The sequence below is a fragment of the Chelonia mydas genome, chromosome 1, assembly GCF_015237465.2.
Source record: "Chelonia mydas isolate rCheMyd1 chromosome 1, rCheMyd1.pri.v2, whole genome shotgun sequence".
In the NCBI taxonomy this organism is placed as follows: Eukaryota; Metazoa; Chordata; order Testudines; family Cheloniidae; genus Chelonia; species Chelonia mydas.
In genome coordinates, this window is record NC_057849.1 from 98,022,085 (window position 1) to 98,041,062 (window position 18,978).

An 18,978-nucleotide genomic window follows, 5' to 3' on the forward strand; every position below is an offset into this window, starting at 1 on the left:
GAAATCTGGACTATGGTTGTGGGACTTTTGTTATCATATATGTGCATGGGACTTTGTAATAAATGAACCCTACAAGGACAATCTTTGTACTTGGGCGGACCCTTGCACCTTTTCTCGGGACTCTGAAGGAGGGAAACTGAGGTAGGCGAGCTTGTCATGGCATGGTCTGCCACTTGAAGGTGTTCCAGTCAGGCCTGCCCTATGGAAAGGATATTTGGTTATAAACCTACATGTTGCTAAATGGCAGGGCAATATATACTGCCACTGTCCAGCTGGTTCTCTAACATTTTCAGTAAACTTGTAACATGGTTAATCTAGAAGTGTTTATCTTTCTTAATAGTTTACTTGGACCAGGCAATGATGACATTTTGAGGACTTTACAGAGAGCTGAGGTTACTGTTATTCATGTGATTTTCCCTGTGGGTGACTGTCATATTTACGGGTTAGTTGCTACTGTGGTTTTTTCACTTTGTGACATCTGTAAAAATAGCTAAATGCTTGTTTCCTCTATGGTAAGGTTGAAAAGTCTGAAGTGAAACCTAAATGCAGAGCAATAGTAAAAATATTTATCTACACTTCATGCAGATAATAAACACATTCAAAAGTTACTTTTGTGGCACATTCAAGGGCATAATCATTTGATGGTAAAATACTTACTGTGCATTAACTTCATTATAAAAATAGTTTGCCATTATGGAAACTACTTCTCTCTTGAGAGTTTTTAGTTCCTTTTTGCACTACATATTACATTGAACTGTGAAAAGAGTGTTAAAGTTTGCTTTAAACTCACAAAATTATTGAAATTCAAAGACAAATATCAAACCATTACCGGAAAATATAAATCACAATGGGAGACCATCTTTAACTACTGTCTAGCCAGCTATCTATCAGTTGTTACCTAGATTTTTGGTAACATCAACTTTAACGGTAAATTGTTACAGGGTTTTGAGAACTTTCTAATGTTTTTAAACTGATAAAGTAATCTAAGTATTCATTGTTAAAGATTAGCTCACTGGTATCAAAATGATAGGTGGGTGTTTTTGGGTAATGGTTAAAGAATGTCCTCCATTTTGACTAATAGTTGTACATGTTTGATCCTTGCTTTTGAATTTCAGTTACTTTATGGAGTGCATAGCTTACTGTTTCACATTGCAACATATTTTTAAGAATAAGATATTGTTTGTATCTCCCTGTGACATAAAAACTGTTTCACTATGTTCTTTTGCTTGATGTTTTCTCTCTTTTCCTTCTCTCTTCCCAAATTAAAATGCATGGCAGGAAAAGAGGAACGCTGTCCTTTTTCTGACAGTGGCCACTACAAGATACTTCAGTGGAAACCCCGTAATGAAAAAAGCTAGTATGAAAGATCAGTGTTAGTAAGTTAAGAAGTCATATTTGTAATAAAGTAGAGTTAATATTGATAGAATAATTTATATATAAGCTGCCTCTTAAATCTCTGATGCGAAGTGGAGGAGGAGCTGGATCAGGTTTCACCTCCAGCCAACATAAGTAACATGCAACAACACTTAATATCACCAATTGGCTGACACTCAAAGCTATGAGGTTCATGACTAAAGGATGTAGAAAGAACCATGCTGTTGATAGTAGTCACATATATGCAGTAGAGTGGAACAGATTGCATGTAATTTGGGGTTCTTCCATTTCTTGAGGTTCATTTTAGAACTATTCTGGATTTATGTGCTTAATGTACATTTTTTTCTCTGTGTGTTACCTGTGCAGAGGAAGGAGATCGTCTGTATCAGGGGTTCTCAACCTTTTTCTCTCCGAGGCCCCCCATGACATATTCTAAAAACTCCAGGGCCCGGCGGGGGGGCCCTTGGCGCACAGGCCTTTGGCAGAGGCGTAGTTTGACTTCTGTTTTCGGGGGCTGGAGCCAGCGGGGCTCAAGCCACCTCCACATGGCGGGGTCCAGAGAGGGAGTGCCACCTCCACTCCGTGACTCAACTCAGAAGGCCATCCAGACTGTCTGGGTTGTGGGGAGGGCATGCAACCAAAAATTATAACTCAAAGGAGGGGAGCTTAGCTCAAAAAGTTTGAAAACAGTTTAGGGTGCAGGGAGGAGGTAGCTAGGGGCTGAGTGTGGGCAGAGGGGTAGCTCAGGGTGCAGGGAGGTGGGTAGCTAGAAGCTGTATGCAGGCAGGGGATAGCTCAGGCTGCAGGGAGGGGGGTGGCTAGGGGCTGTGTGCAGGCAACGGGGTAGCACAGAGTGTAGGGAGAGGGGCATTAGGGGCTGTGTGCTGGGAGGACTCCCCTGTGGTCCCTGTTCCCGGAGGGGTCTGCCAGCCACAGAACTGGGTCTCCCCACCAGGGGGGCTCTTACTGGCTGCCTCTGTGGGAGCAAAGGGGGCTGGGAGCTGAGGAGCAGTTTCAACCTGGGGCACCAGCAGAGAGGAGGGAATGCTGTGCTTTGGACCATGCACAGAACCATGCACCAGCCAGAACAGCAACTGCCCCGCACTGTCTGGCTCCAGCTTCCCGCCTCCGACCGGACCAGGGGGCAGGGAGAGGAGATGTGGGGAGAGGTGTGGAGCTGCCCCTGGACTGCCTTGCACTTGCGCTGCAGTTTGAATGGGAGGTGGGGGAATGCCCTCTATGTCCCTAACTCTGTCCATGGGCTCAGGGCTTCTGCCCCAAAGAGAGCACCCGGGCTCAGGGCTCTGGGATTCAGCCCTGTACCTCCCAGTTTCAGCCTTGCGGGGGCACTGGGGATTGAGGTTTCAGCCCCCATGCCTCCCGGCTTGAGCGCCATGGGGGGCACCAGGGATCGGGGCTTCAGCCCTGCGCCTCCCAGCTTCAGCCCAATGCAGGGGGGAGAAAGGGGGGACGCCGGGGATCTGAGCTTCAGCCGTGGGGCCCCGCAGCCCCCTTTAAAGGGCTTGCAGAACCCCAGGAGGCCATGGACCCCTGGTTGAGAACCACTGGTCTGTACTATCTTCCTCCCCACTCATCACCATACTCTCTTTCCAGATATGCACCTTTCTAGTGTGCAGCAGGTGTTGTAGTTGGGGCATTCTCACAGTGGATCCATCTTGGTGCCTACTAGACATTTTTCAGGGTATATTGGTATATTCTTCCCCCCCCCACCACCACTATTTAGTAATTTAATAGGGGCCTTGTCATTCCTTCCATTTGAAGGCTTTCTCCCCCACACCTTCTCTGCCTCATTCTCCTTGTCCTGGCTGGGCCTGGCAGGGGGTGAGAGATTCCTCCCATTCACAGCCCCATCTCTCAGGGCAGTGGTTGGGGATCGGAGGAGGATGTGCCTCATGTAAAGGGTGAAGGTGGAGGGGAATGGGGCAGCAGTGACCCCCAGCCCTGGGAAGGGCAGAGATCCCACATGTTTGAACCAAGATCTGGGGGATCTTTACCCCATGTGTGTGAGCTGCGATTTGGCGCTGCCCTTCTATAGAGGTGGTCTGAGCCTTTCTATCTGCCCTTCGTGTGTGAGCCAGGATACTAAATGCCCAATGGAAGGGGAATGACCATTCCCACTGAGACGAATGGGAGCAATTCAGATGTCTGAGAGTTATTGTTTCAGGCTGTATCCATCTTTATCATGTGTTCTCATTTGGCTGAGAATAGCTCACTGAATGTTCACTTCACACCTCTGTGCGCCTCCTGTGCCTCAAATGAATGTGTACAGCCTTGTTCCCGGATACTAGGCCCTGATTTAGAGTAGAGATGATGCTGCACTCTCCTGTTCCTTCCTGCTTCCAGCTGGTACATGCACTCCTCACAGCCCCGTGACCCCTCTAAATTTACATGGGGCGGGTAGGGTCAAGTGGGAGTGTGGAGCTGGTGCGTGTATGGAGGGTTCTAAGTGGGGTGGGGGTGGTCAGATCAATGGTATGATGAAGCGAATGTTAGAGGAGCCAAGGTAGTGCTGGGGGAGTCTGAGCAGTTGAAGGTAATATGGGAGGGGTCAGAACAGTGGAATCTGGGGTGAGTAGGAGGGGATCTGAGTTGTGCAGTAGGAGTTGGTGAGGTTCGCCTCTGTCTCCCAAAAGTCCCCACATCCACGCCTCTCCATGTCTGTCTCCTGCCCACCAAAAATGTCTCTAGTGACTTCATGCTAGTCCTTGTGCTGCTGTTGCATCCTCCCCACAGCTCTTCAACCTGCACACCCTGTGCTGTCGCCTGCCTCTTCCTGGGGAGGATGGTTGAGGAGGAAGAACTAGTGTGTGCTGGACATGCAGAGAAATGGGAGACAAGGAGATGATGCAAAGCCATGGAAGAGATGGCCATGCAGCCAGTGCATTCTGTGGGTGGGGTAATCCTTGCTGAAGAGCCAAAGGCAATGGAGAGGGAGAGCTGGGCTGTAGTATGTGGGAAGGTGCCGAGAAACTTTTTTTTTTTTTTTTTTTTTTAAACCAAGGAAATTAAATGCCCCAAACCTTCATTAACACGGAGTTAAGGTTGCCTGGTGGTACCTCATGTCCTTCCAGAATGTGGAGAGGGCTAAGCTTAAACCTCTGAAAACCAAAAAATGAAAAGTTATAGTACATGCCACAATGCATCCTTAATTCTGTCCTAACCACATATTAGCAATGTACTGTCGTAGATGCTACAGAACACCCAGAGAACGGAACATCTGAGCACTGCAGGATAAAGTTGAACAACACCTCTTTGTCTGAGCAAAACTTGAGTTTAGGTCAGGCCTAACAAACAGGAGCTGCCTACACTCAAACACTGTGCCCACTCACACAAACCACCTCAGACTTGCTATATCTTATCGTCCCTTTACTCTTGTGTACCTCTGCACTCGCTCACTCACTCTCTTTCAACCCAGATCATCTTTGCAGACATGGAGTAGTACAGCGTTGCCATTCACTCCTGTCCATGGCTTGTTCTTTCATTAAACCCAGCCTGATTATGTCCCTGTGTACGATGTCCTACAGTATAGTCGGTCAGACTGATCTTGGTTATGTTTGCATTATTTTCTTTGGCATCCTATCACCTGTTTTCAGCAGTCTCTGCACCATCATAATCTTTTAAATTTATAGCCAGTCCTGTACTCTGATTTCACATTCTACTGTCCTTTTAACTTCTTCATTTGTCTTAAAAATCATTCCATTTTACACCTGCCATGTTTTGAAGAACTCTCATCTGTACTGCCTCCAACCTTCTGTTGTCTTTTTAATTTAATGCAGTTGCTTCCACGACTTCTCTTGGTAGCTTAACCTTTGCATCACCCTTATTTAACCCAGTGGCTATTGCCAGTTTATGGTAGCCAGAATTAAGTTTGTGTTGTAGGGGTACTTTAAGTCTTTTGCTAATTTTCAACAGGTCAGCCACTCTCCGTTCTGGAAGGGCATGAGGCACTACTGGGCAACCTTAACTCTGTGTTACGATGGTTTTGGGTAATTATAGTATCAATTCCCCCTTTTAAAGCATTTATGATGGGATTTTTTATTAGAATGAAATATTTTACATAATTTGTTTAAACCGTGGTACAGTGCAAAAATAAAACACTCTATCTGCTTCGAACAACAACAAAATGTCTGTCCTACTTGTGGATTGTACGTGGTGAGATAGGAAGACGTTTCATATTGCTTGTTAGGTAGATTACAACAATCCCATTCTATGTATTTGACACACTTGGCATATGGTTTAGTAATCTTCAGATTATTAATTTGGGGAGAGATTAGTAAAAGTACAAGTGCAAGTAACCATTGTAGTATTAATTTAATTGGAATATATAGGCCCAAAGAGTCAGAGGTGTTAACAAGATCCGGTCATTATCCAGTGTTAAACAAGGTTTGGTATACAGAAACCTCAACTTGCTTAGTACCACTGCAAACAGAGCATTAGAAATTAAGACTTTATTAAAGATACAGAAAAGAAGGAAAAACAGTTAAAGCATAGGACGTGTAAAGTATAAATAAGGCTTTCATTTTAACAACATCCCTTGTTCCCTTTCCCTTTAGCTGACAAGAATATTTAGAAGGGAAAAAAACTGGTTTGACAGTTTCTTGGGATGGTATTAAAGATGCTAACAAAGACATCCTTTTGGGGAAAAGAGAAAAAATTAGCAGAGCTGGGCTGGAGCCTTCATTGGCGGTGATGGTGTTAAAGTCTGATCCCATTTCCTAGAAGACAAATCAAGACAAATGCACACAAAAGGGGAGAAAAAAGAACAGCAGAGAGAAAATGCAGCTTCTGTCTGGTGGTGACTCTCACTTCAACCTCACTGCTGGAAAAACGCAGGCACAGGATATGATCTTTTCAGCTGCTCAGAAACATGACAAACTCACTCCAGAATCAAGCTATTTAGGGCATTGCCTTTAGCTGCCTCTTCTGACTATAGGCTTTCAGAATATACAGTGTTGGGCAGCTAAGCTAGATTCTTATTAATCAGAAGACAAAAGGAGAGAGATAGGAAAGAAAATAAATTAGGTGGGGAAGGAAAAGGATACATGGAGTATGGGGAAGAGAGAAACTTGCACATCCCACATGGAGTTTGGGATAGAGTTGGAGCTGGTAGAAAGGGCGGTATCATTGTGGTTCTTCTTTCTGGCCTGGGTCCAGTCAGAACATATTTCAGGACCAGGATTAAGAAGGGCCAGGGTGGTAACCATGATGGTGAAGCTCACTCCAGTAGCCAAATTTTCTTCCGAAGTCTCTTTCTTTAATGACCCCATAAAGGAATAATGCGTGGAATAGCCCTTCCCCTCATTATGTTGGCCACCATTTAGGCCTAGTTTCTGACAAACCGGTTTTGGTTCATTTATTTCCTATTCCGCGTTTTCCTTGTTTACTAAGCATGATCTTAACACAGTCCTTGAATTATATCCGCAGGCCTGTTTGTTTGGACTAATACAATCTTTCTGTCTCCCTTTCGTACCTTTTCCCATCAATATTTGTCATTGTAGGTTATTGTGACATCTTATGAACTTTCATGCTGATTCCAGTGCTATTTCATCCTCCTTTCACTTGTTTTATTAAGTTGCTTTTTAAATCTGAGGTCTCTCACTCTGAGGATTTGTTGTTGTTGTTTTTTGTTTTGTTTTTTAAGATAAAGCACCTCTATCAAAGAGTCTTTTGTTAGTTCCAAGTGCCCTGTCGGTTCTATTGACTCTGCTCTTCCAACATTATCAGAAGTTCTTCACATATAACCTACAAGCTGTAAAAGAGGATTTTCAGGTAAATTTTAATTCATTTATGTAGAAGGGGAAGGGATTTCTAAATATTAACTCTGTCCTCCTTGATTTCCCCAGTGTGTTTCTCCTGTAGTATTCTCCCCCCCCCCCCCCCCCCCGCCCCCATTGTCTTGGACTCTGGGCTTGTTTACTTGGGAAGTTAGTTCATAAAAAGATAGGGTGTGAATTTAAAACACAATTGTTTAGCCAAACTGCACAAAGGCACTTTAGTGCAGAATAAGTGTGTCCACCTGGCTAGTTAGTTAGCTGCTGTGCTAACTTCCTCTGTAGGCAAGTCCTTAAATCACCAATCTGTTACCATTACTACTCCCATTTAGGCCATATCGCCACCCATGAGAGATTTTTTTCACTTCTGCTAAAACAAACCGTCAGAGTACCTCTCATTTTCTTCTTCTGGGACGCTGATATTATTTCATCATCTGTCTTTCAACAGAGGAGAATGTGAGCCTTGTATAACTTGAGCATAAATTATGGTCATGTCTACACTGCCACTTATGTCGACAAAACTTGTGTCGCTCAGGGGGATGAAAAAACACCCCCATCCCCCTGAGCAACATAATTCTTGCTGGCATAAGGGGTAGTGTGCACAGCACTATGTTGCCAGGAGAGCTTCTCCCGCCAACACTGCTAGTGCCGCTCGTTGAGAGGGTTTTTTTATGTTGACGGGAGAGCTCTCTCCTGTCAGCATAGACTGGCTACACAAGAGATCTTACAGCAGCACAGCTGCATTGGTACATCTGTGCCACTGTAAGCTTGCTAGTGTAGACATGGCCAAACACATTTAATAGTATATGATACTTTGATGTGAATAGGAATAATTTTGTTGTGTTCATCGATTTATTTTGTGGTGGAAGGGAGTATTGTAATCATCTAGCCTGATCTGCATAACGCAGGACATAGATTTTCACCCAGAGATTCGTGCATCTAGCCCAATTACTTGAGCATCATTTTTAGAAAGACACAAAATCTCATTGTAAAGACTCCAAATGAGGGAGAATTTGCCATAAGCTTGAGTAGTCTGCTCCATTGGCTAATTACCCTCACAGTTAAAAAAATGCAACTTATTTCCAGTTTGAAGTTGGTTGCCTTCAGCTTCCAGGCATTGAATCTTGTAATGCCTTTGTCTGCTTAATTAAAGAGCCTTCTAGTATCAATATTAATCTTCAATACAATATTCTGTATTTAAATAGTACTACTGTAAAGTGCTCTTCATTTTTGGAGGCTGCATACCATTGCTCAGCAGAAAAGAGCTAACAAGTGACTCTTACTATCTTCCCCAAATGTGTTTGTCTTCAGACCCTAAAAGGTCAACTGAAAAGCTCCCCAAAACGTGCCCTTGACTGGTTCTTCACGCTGCATAAAGACTGTTCTAAAGGACTTTTGTTTGTTTTTGTTTAGTTCCAGTCTTTTCTGCTTGTTTAAGTTAAAAATACTAGGTTGTCACTGTCCTGTTTTTTTTCTGGAGGTTTTCCAAAGAGCTTTGAGAGACCTGAACAGTAGTATCACATGAGATTATGATTTAGTTATCCCCGCTACTCCTAATCCCACTCTGGGCAGGAGGAGAAGCTGAATAGATTCCTTATGTCATTGCCGTTTTCAGCCTGGTCTGCATTTAAAATTTAGGTTGACATAGCTATAGCAGTCAGGGGTGAGAAAAATCCACATAGCCGTAGCTATACCAACATAACCCTCAGTTTAAATGCAAATAGGTTGATGAAAGAACTTGGGGAAGTAAAGTTTCTACAGCAATGGAAACCCCCCTTCCATCGCTGTTGGTTACATCTATGCTATGCCATGGATATGCTGCTATAGTCCCTGAAGTATAGACATGGCCTCTTTGTATTCAGTTGTGGGGAGGGAGAGCTTCATCCCAGCAGCTCAGATTACAGCTTCATGTAATATCACTGTTCAGGTCTTCCAAATATCTCATTAAGGTCCTACGTAAAAAGAGGGAAATGAGGACCTGATGTTTCTGATAGTTCAAGTATAGGAATCAAGCAGAATAAAATATTGGAGAAAAAGTTTTTTACATTATAAAGGAACAGTAAGGGCAAACCCGTATTTTGTTTAACTTTTGCTTTGCAGTTCATCCTAAAGGGAGTCCTAAAATCCCTTGATTTTCTTTATGCTGCTGAAAAATAGTTAATGGTAGCAGTTCCCTGTTGAAAGGAACCATCTTTTTCTGTTATCAGCACTGCTATATGCAAGTATTTGGGGAAAGCATGGTATATTAGTATTTGTAAATGTGAACTATCGAAGATGAGTTGATTTGATTTGAATAGTAAGATAGTTTAAAAAAGAAAATCTTACTTGAAAATGTTTTATTTTTTTAAACAAACTTTCTAATATCTACTAATCATTTTAGAAAAATGATTAAAGAAATATGTGGACCACTGTATTTACTCTGACTGTTGTCACTAAATGTTTCCTCCTCTTTTGTATTATGTTAAACCTAAACACAAATCCTCTGAAGGATGGGAGAGAATTAAATATCTTGGTGCTTTTATATTTTAGATTTGGAGACTTGTATTTGGGAGAACAGTATGTCTTGATCTGAAAGATGCATTCTGCAATAGCTTGCTCATTTATAACTTTAGGATATTTGAAAGAAGATATGGCAGCCGAAAATTTTCAGTAAGTGCCACTTCTATCATTTTCAATACCCACAATGATTGCTAAATCCTCTGGTCTCACATTATTGTCAGATATTTATCTTGTTGTTGTCTTTGTGGAGAGATACTTTGTTTCATATTATGTAAGCTAACCAATTTTTTTGACTGGCATGTTGGATTTTAAATATTATGTTAAGGTTTATTCTTAATTGAGATTTTATTTCCTTTAATCAATTAATGTATTTTTAATTGGTATTTTTACCCGTAAATCACAATTGAATAACCACAGAACATTTTTAGCATTTTTTCATGTTATAACTAATGGCTCAATCTAAGAAAAAAATGTTGGTAGGGTACAGCAAGTTTTATGTGGTCCGTGAAAGTGAATTTTATTGAACAATCCACTTCTTTATACTTCTTGAAGATGAGAGAGACTGGTCTGGTAAACCCATGTTGTAAAATTGTCCTGTAATGCTCAAGGAAATAAACTTAGCCTAATTGAACTATTAAAATAGACTTTTTCAACTTTAAAAATTAGAGCTTCTGCCTCAGAGCTTTATGTCATCCATATGTTTAATCTTATAGAATTAACTAGCTCCAGTTAAATTAAATAATTAATGTTTGGGACTTATCTGTGTTGTTTTTTTCTTTTCAGTCCTTTTTATTTGGCTCCTGGATGCTGTCTGCTTTGTTTGATCTTCTCCTTGTAGAAGCTGTGCAATATGCATTTGGCATCACCATCAGCAGTTTGCCTTCTGGATTGTAAGTAGTTCTTAATGGGCTTGGCTTTGTCTTAGATACTATTTCAAGGGATTACTTAGCACAGATTTGAGTAAAATAACCTACTAATGTAACCCTTCAAATGCAGTATATCCTTTTTGTAAAACGTAAATGTTCTTGGCATTAATATTCATTTGTATAACACTATTTTCCAAATATGACCTGCAGTAGAGTTGAAATATTTTTAGTATTACACTTCCACTTTGTGATGACTTTCAATTCCACAACATTGTCTTTTTCTCTGTCTTGGAGTAACTAAAAGGAGTTACCTTGCAGTGCTGGCATCTTTTAAGCTTTACCCAGTACAGTGTTCTTGAATATTTGTTTTTATTTCACACTGTTTTAAGTGTTAACTATGCTGCTGAAAGCACAAAACTAATGTTACTGTAACTCACTTTTTAAAATATGCAAAACTGTATGCATTTCATACTGGAAGGTACTTCATTAGTTCACATTTCAAAACTTTGGAGTTTTATAGGACATTATGTATATGTGTATTGCATTTCATATTTGAAGAGTGAAGTGTTTAAAGCTTAAGATTCTTTAGGAGCTCAGTTTCAAATAAGCTGCTTTTGAGATTTGTATAATAAAAAGAACAGAAAACTAGATGGCTAACTCAGTATTTGCATTTAGGTTCACGCTTTAGTATGGTCAACCTCACATAGTTATGGGTTTCCATATGCTGCATGCTCTTTGGTATTAAGAAAAGATTTTATAGTCACTGTTTTCTAATGTCAAATGTAAGGGCTTTCGGTTTCTGATCCTTAGTATATCTGATGAAAAAAACATTAGACATTCTCATAAGCATGTGGAAAGTTATACTGTAGGTAGCCCACTAAAAAAATGTGGTTTTTGTTAGACTTTCTAAGGTTAGCTATTATCAGGGTCTTGTAGTGTGTCAGTATTCGGAAAGATTAGAGGTGGGATGTACACTATTTGTATGTCTGTATAAATGAAATCCATTATTCGGGAACAAAGTATATACTATCTGTTTAAGCTTTAGGGTATTCCAGACATTAGTGATGTTGTATATTACACTTACAGGAAATAATTAACAATTTGAATAATTTATCTCTTCTACTATTCAGTGTACTTTTTATTTATGATTACAGAATTTCATTAGTTTTAGGGTGTCAAAATACAACTACATAAAATCTCTTTTATGTAAACCAAATGTAAATATCAATTAAAGAAACTTTCTCTTCAGTTCATGTTTTTGTTCTCCTGGAAAAATCTGAACTTATGAATATAATAGATATTTTGATTTTATATACTATCTGGCATGTAAATATAAAATCTTAATGCATCATGTATAAGCAGATATGTTAACTAGTGGTCACACTAAAATTCTGCAGAGCTGCATGTGCTTTATTTAAATTGTATATACACTAGCATGGACATTGACTCTTTTACACCTGGAAATATTTACATTGATTGAGAGGCAGTACATCATGGACAATATATTTATTTGCCTGCTTCCCCCAGACGGTAGATCATAAATATCTTAGTTCTCCTGGATTTACTGTGAAAAATGTAAAACAGATTGATGAAACATTCATATTTTAACTCATTGGTATTCCACTTGTCCCACAATTATGCTATCACAGATCTAACGGGTTCCAATATTGCAAACTCCAGAGCATTCTTGAATACAACCAAGTTGAAATGTCAGATTTCAGTGAAAGTCACTTGGCCACATTTATAAGCATCTTCTGATTTTTTTATATCATTTCACTGTTTATATTACTTAGTGACCTTAAACTCCCAGATCGAAAACTCTTCCTGCGCACGCTTCTAAGATAGTTGCGATAAAGCATGACACTGATGACTCTAGCCTGAAATTGTTTAGAAACAATGTAGTACAGAATAACATCTAAGCACGTACTGAGATTCATGAGAAAGGTGGTAAAGGCTGCCCACGGATTGTAACTCTGGTCTTCGTCTTGCAGCATCAGGAAGGCAAAACAAATGTGGAAGGGCACAAAGCAGACAAGCACTTGCACAATCAGAGTAATTATAATTTTTATAGATCTTTCTTTAGCTTTGGGTTTCAGTTTGGAAGTCCTGCCGTGGACAAAATGGTAAATAATGACTAGATAGCATCCAATCATGATAAACAGGGGAATCAAGAAAAAAAAAATCAAACGAGAAAAATTTAACATATTGACTTCCTTTAGATGGATGATATCGAGCATCTTCATGCAGGTAGTAAAATTTGAGGCTTTATCTGGATCCAAATATAAAAATAGCAGAGGGGAAGTTGATGCAAGGGTCATTATCCAGATACCAATGCAAGCTAGCAGAGCTTTCCTTGTATTTCTAAGTTCTTTGACGTGTTTGGGCTGGACAATGGCCATATATCTATCAACACTTATAAAAGCAAGCAGCCACAGAGCAATGCTTGGATAAAACACAGTGAAAGCACCAAGAATCCGACAGAATATATCTCCAAATGGCCAAGCTTTCTTTGCATAGTAGGTTATCCGAAAAGGTACGGACAATATAAAAATTAAGTCAAGTAATGCGACATTCATCATATAGACTGTTATAGTTGTTCTTTTCTTGGTGGTGCAGCTGAAGACCCATAGTGCAGTGATGTTCACTAGCAATCCAATTATGAATATAAAACTATAAAAGACAAGTGATGCAATCCTGTACTCTTCTGGGTGCCAGTTTCCTGGCATAATGTTTTGATTCTGATGGTATTCATTCATATTTTTTTCCTCTTAAAACATGATCCCTAAGAGCAAATGAAGTAAATAATGAGTAATTAAATTACAATAAAAATTAGAGTTGGAAATTTGTATAGAAGCAAAACAGATTGTTCTTATTTCTTGACCACAATTATTTTTTTAAAACTCATTTAAAAATAATTGCAGTCAAGAAATAAAAATACATTATTGTAACTCCCAAAACATGCTAGGCTTACTCTATCAAAATAATGTCTGCCCCAAAGAGATTACATATAGTATCAAACTTGTAGGGAGTGATGTGTTATTTAATACAGTAAATTAAAATATAATTATAGATTTAAAAAAAAATTAACTAATTAAAAATGTGTCTTGTAAAAGGATTTCCTAAATATAATGAGAAAATTTGAAGTCAGGGATTGCTGAATGTTGTTATGTTTCGCTTTTTGTTTGTTTGTGTTACTGTAGCATCTAGCAGTCCCAGCCAGGGACCAGGATCCCACTGTGCTAAGCGCTATACAAACACAGAACAAAAAGACAGTCCCTGCTCTAATGAGCTACAGTATCTGAAGTTTGCTGTTTTAAACAGTTGCAAATTAAACAGAACTCTTCTACTTGTCCTTAAATTTTGTAAGTAGCCTTTTCTAAAGAAAATACTCCTCAAAAGTATATTTGTTTTAAAAATTAATTACTAAAATTGAGTAATAAAAAGAACAAATAAACATGAAATTTGGTGTAGTTCCTATACACAAGGAAAAATATCAGTTGTGAATTTTAGCTACAAACTGCATAGTTCCCAATAGAACATATGAAAGGCATGGAAAAAAAGAAAAAGGTAGCTTAATACCTACTTAGATTCTAAGTATAGTATCCATACCCAGGGTTTGAAAAAAATTTGCCAGATACATACTAGTGAGAAGACTACATTTATAACTTTTATTTTAATACAAAAATTCGCAATGGAGAACGAACCATGCAAATTTCACGGCAGTGTCCTTGTGGGAAGCTGCTGGGCAAAGGGTCAGCATTTTTTGTATCAGCCTCTTTGTCATAAGTGTTTGAAAACTGAAGTTTCATGCTGCTACCTCAGCTGCTGAAAGAGAACAAGAAGCTTTCTTTCTTTCTCCACCCTATTTTGGTGCAGTGGTCTACTATGTGACGTCCTTAGCCTCTTGGTGGTTGCCAGTGTGCCTGTGCTACTGTACCCCTCCCCCAGCTTCATAGTTCCTGAAAGGAAAGAAGAATGTGTTCTCCTGTTCCTGCAGCCTCCTGGCTGCTATGTGTATGGCAGGGTTCTCTATTACTCGACCCTTGACCCAGCCTCCTGACACTTGGGGGGTGGGTGGGTGGCCTGGGATCACTGCTACTTTATTCCTCCCCCAATACCCTTTTTGTGCATGTGTGTGTGTGTGAGAGAGAGAGAGAGAGAGAGATCTCCTTGCCCCCAATAATTGAATAGTTCCCAGTTCCTGACTGATACTGCTCATGGTTTTCCCAAGCAGCAGAGGAATGCAATTTCCATGAGGTGTCAGTGGACATTTTAGGCTTGTAAGTAACAAAAGCATTTAAAGAGTAATTTAGTTCACTGTTACTCTCTGTATTTTTTTTTTTAATCTTTATCTTTTCACTGTAATGTCTGCCATCTACTTTACTTACTAATACAGAGCTTCCAGATTAGACCCATGGTTTGTTTAGTCCAATATTCTGGCTGAAAATGGCCAGTTACAGATGCTTTTGAGGAGACTGCCCTTATATTGAACAATAATGACGTGACCTGTCTATATGGGAAATTTCTTCCTAATCCCTGTCAGTTAGGGTTAACTTCTGCCTTGAAATGTGTGGTTTTATATCTCTCACTTTTTGTTGTTGTTCTCTATAATGGAACTGTAGTTTATTTCATTATACACACAAATAAATCCTATACTCTTGGTCTCAATGAAGTTTTCTCATTCATACAAACTGTTGCTGATTATTTGAGGATGATTTAGTCATTAAAGTGAAAATGTTAGTGTAACGGCAATAAAGTAAAATGGACTATTACATTCGGAATGGAAAAATTATGTAGTGTATTGTGGTGACAAGGAAGGAGATTTGGAGGGAGTTTCAGAAATGCCTCTGAAGTGGTCAGCCCAGAGGATGGGTCAAATTAAAAGGAATATTTTTAAAAGATATTGAGGCACATCAGAAGAAGGATGGGACACATCCCAAAAGTGGGATTCTGTTAATGTGCAGCATAGTGATGAAATCTTATCTACCGATCAATTAATTCAATTTTGATAATGTTTTCATAAAGATATTCTTTTCCTAAGAAGTTACCAAAAAAAATAACAAAAATTTTGTTAATAAAATATAAGTATAAATATGAATCAGTATTATGGGAAATATACCAACATGTTTGGGAACTGACTCCTGAAAACACTCCCAGCAACAGTTACATTTTTGTTTTTGTTTTAGGCAGTGTGTATCCTCAAATTTTTCATTCCTTCTTTCTCTTTATGGGTTTTAGATTTCTCTCTTTAGTGATTAAGTGCCTGTGATATACTTCTGAGCTCCTACACCAATTTTATAAATATAATGATTGCAGTGTACAATAGTAGTATATGCATAAATCTGCTCATCCATACTCCATGTTGCTTGTGGCCTGTAGCTTACTTGTAGGGTCTAGTTAGTTTATTAGATGTGCCATTCTGAGACATGTAAATGAGGGCACATATTGTAACGACGAGGGTTTTTTTAATTGTTGTTGAAGACCTAATTCCCAACCCTATTTGGTTTAAAACGTGTGTCAGGAGTCTGGCATGTAGATGCTACACAGGTAAGAAATACCTACGTATATTGGGGACGGGGGCGGGGAGGTTTGATGTATAAATAAATGCAACTATGACTGAAATCAAGCCTTTGCTGCATGCATGGATATCCATTAATACCATTGAGAGAGCAGTATATGTAGATCTTCATTGTGTGCATTTGAGCTGAGAATTTTGCCCCCATTACTATATTTAGTGATGGGAATATTTAGCTGTTTAAACTGAATAAGTGGATTTATCAAAAGGTCTTAAAGGAGGTCACTGGTTTCCAAATGATATGATTTAATGATTAGTGGAGGTTTTTAGGGTATTGTGAAAAGACTTTCCTGTTGCTGATCCATACAAGTATTGTCATTCATTTTTTATATATATATTTTTTAAATTGTGGGTGGTGTGTGAACAACTAGTCAAGATGATAAGCTCACCTGCGTGCTCTTTTTGGGACTTTCAGGACAAAGGCAGAATTGGTTCTTCCTGATTTTGACTGAGAGCTAGTACACTTATACATATAAAATCTATATCTATAAAGAGCTAAGCTACTTTTGGAATGATTGCTCAGTTTTTTGGGGTTCTTGACGCATACATTTTTTTTTTTTTTTTTTTTGGTTACCATCTCTCTGCCTCCATCAAATGTCCGCATAAATCTTCAGTAGTTCGGGTGTATTTATGGTAATCAGCAAGGTCCGGTATGTTTGCCCATTCAATATATGCAAATCATTTTACTATCTAAACTACTTAGCATCAACATTGATTTTTCCCTGTTACTTATGGAAGGGTTCAATTAATTATTAAAATACTGTGACTGCATGTGTTGTTAAAAAAAAAAAATCTGTTTGCTTGAATTTACAGTCATATAATGCAGCTGTTATTTAAAGTCCTTATTAGGAGTGGAATTAAGCTTCCTTTTATTAGTTGTAGAACAATTCATATTTTTAAAGAAGGAAGTCAATCTTAATAATAAATATTGACATCTAAGTTACTTTTATGCTCAACATGAAAATAATTGATCAAACATTACTTACCTTTATGCACTATAAAGTTACTTCAGTGATGCTTGTTTTGTACCCTCTGATCTGTAGAAGGTTTAGACTTGCTTCTGTCTGTCCAACTTAAACTTACTAAAATAGAAACCCTCCTGCATAGTCAGGAAATGATGACGTAATGAAGCCAGCTCTGGGTTCTCTTATTGGTTTATATGTATTTTAAACATTTTTTGTTAATTTGTATGTAGACCGATCATGTCCTTTAACTTGCCAGGTTTGTCGGCTGACAGAATTCTAACATTTTTCAGCAGGTATGCTTTTATAATATTTCTGTCTTTAAAATCAGTTTCTTTGCAGAGCATATATAATACAACTAACTCTCTTTGGCTGAAGTGTTTTGGGAATATCAAAAATATTTGGATAATTGATGTTTATTGAATACATTATTTGCATGAGGGAAATAACCAAGTTTTGGTTAAAAGGATGTTTCTGATAAATAGAGTTTTAAATATTTTGCACAGACCATAATCTCCTCTTGTGGAAATCCCCATTGTACTTGCATTGCCTTGAACTGGTAGTCAGCCTGAAAATGAAAGAAACTCATTACATTTGAAATATAAGCTTGAATTACTTGTATGCATTGTGTATCTATATCTATATATTCTTGTTGGCAAAGTAATGGTGCTTTAATATCTTTATAGCTTTCTAAAATAATTCTAAATATCCATCATCTGAGAGCTTGCCAGAAAAACACTATAAACTGTTCTTACACCTGGGGATCAATTTTTTAAATAAAAGGCACATGAAGGGAAACATCAGTATTTTCAGTATTTCCTTTGACCAGAGAAATGACAAATTTTTTATTTGATTAAAAAAAAAAAGATAATGTTATGAGGCCTTTAGTATGTCCCATGTTAATTATACTGCTTTATCAGGGCCAGATAAAATCTGTTTGGAAATTTTTTGTATATTTTTAGATATTTGGCAATTATTGTATGTATTACAGTGACACTCATCATATAGTGAAAAATTCTGTAGTTCTTAATCTTTATTCTAGCAAATCTCTCAATAATGTCAGTAGGAGTTTCTCAGAAGTAAGGATCAAGACAGACCTGCAGGATTTGGCCCTTAGTGAAGTGGAATCAAAGTCCTAATTTGCATCACTGCATTCTATTAGAGACCTAGAGTCCTGTCACTTCTCTATGAAAATGGGTTGTTGGCCTCAGCCTGAATTTAGTGGATAGGTATTTACATCACTCACGTCAGCGTGCATGGTTGTATAGTCAGAGAGTGAGATATCTGTAACTGTTTCGTATGGAACTAGTTTAGAGGAACTAATCTTGAGCTACGCATGTGATAATTTCAAAGTCATTCCAAATGAAACAAGCATTAAACTCTAGCCAGTCAAACCCCCCCCCCCCCCCCCCCCCCCTCAGACACCTAACACATCCCAGCTTCTCAGGATGCTGCAGCTTTTGTTCAAAAATGATTTTGTGGTGATTGCTTGTAAAATTGTATCTTTTAAGACACTGCTTAATCATAAAATGCTAAACATCTGAAGAAACTAGTGTGTTTTAAGGGTTGCAAGGTGGCAGTTGGTGTTGTAGTTCAACAATGTTAGAACACTGAAGTTCACTTACAGTGGAGTGAATCACCTGTGTGATATCTTCAGACTGAGTAAAAGTTCCCTGAAATGCTTTTTCTTGGTCTCCAGCATTCATTATGCCGCGCTGGATCCTATGCAGAACTCATGGAAGAGAGTATCCAGGGCGCCGAGCTCCTCCTTCCCCCCACAAGAATACTTTATTATTTGAGAAGTAACATACAGTATACCATATAAACAAATGGAAAATGCAGAACAAGTGCAGAATTAATTCTGGCTCTGGATGGAAAACAGTTGTGTGTTTAGTTCGGGGTGGGAGGAA

The 18,978-nt window shown here is 39.0% G+C and overlaps 2 protein-coding genes across 5 annotated transcripts in view; one reads left to right on the top strand and one right to left on the bottom strand.

Moving 5' to 3' along the window:
* The window catches only part of UBAC2 (UBA domain containing 2), a 162,665-nt gene that overhangs the window by 24,170 nt on the left and 119,517 nt on the right, over positions 1 to 18,978 (top strand). For 3 of the 4 annotated variants that reach the window (XM_037896392.2, XM_037896383.2, XM_043535053.1), the window contains exons 2-4: positions 7,037 to 7,164; positions 9,696 to 9,815; positions 10,449 to 10,555. In XM_037896392.2, coding sequence (XP_037752320.1) covers positions 7,037 to 7,164; positions 9,696 to 9,815; positions 10,449 to 10,555 — 355 coding nt within the window. Of the gene's footprint in view, positions 1 to 5,356; positions 5,382 to 7,036; positions 7,165 to 9,695; positions 9,816 to 10,448; positions 10,556 to 18,978 lie in introns of those variants that run through there. The other variant, XM_043535056.1, reaches the window with a different exon arrangement.
* GPR18 (G protein-coupled receptor 18) lies at positions 11,921 to 17,303 on the bottom strand. The gene is made up of 2 exons (XM_007066233.4): positions 17,093 to 17,303; positions 11,921 to 13,313 (listed from the first exon to the last, which is right to left on the bottom strand). Exon 2 carries the CDS (start codon positions 13,285 to 13,287, stop codon positions 12,295 to 12,297), a length of 993 nt encoding a protein of 330 aa, XP_007066295.3. The 5' UTR covers positions 13,288 to 13,313; positions 17,093 to 17,303; the 3' UTR covers positions 11,921 to 12,294.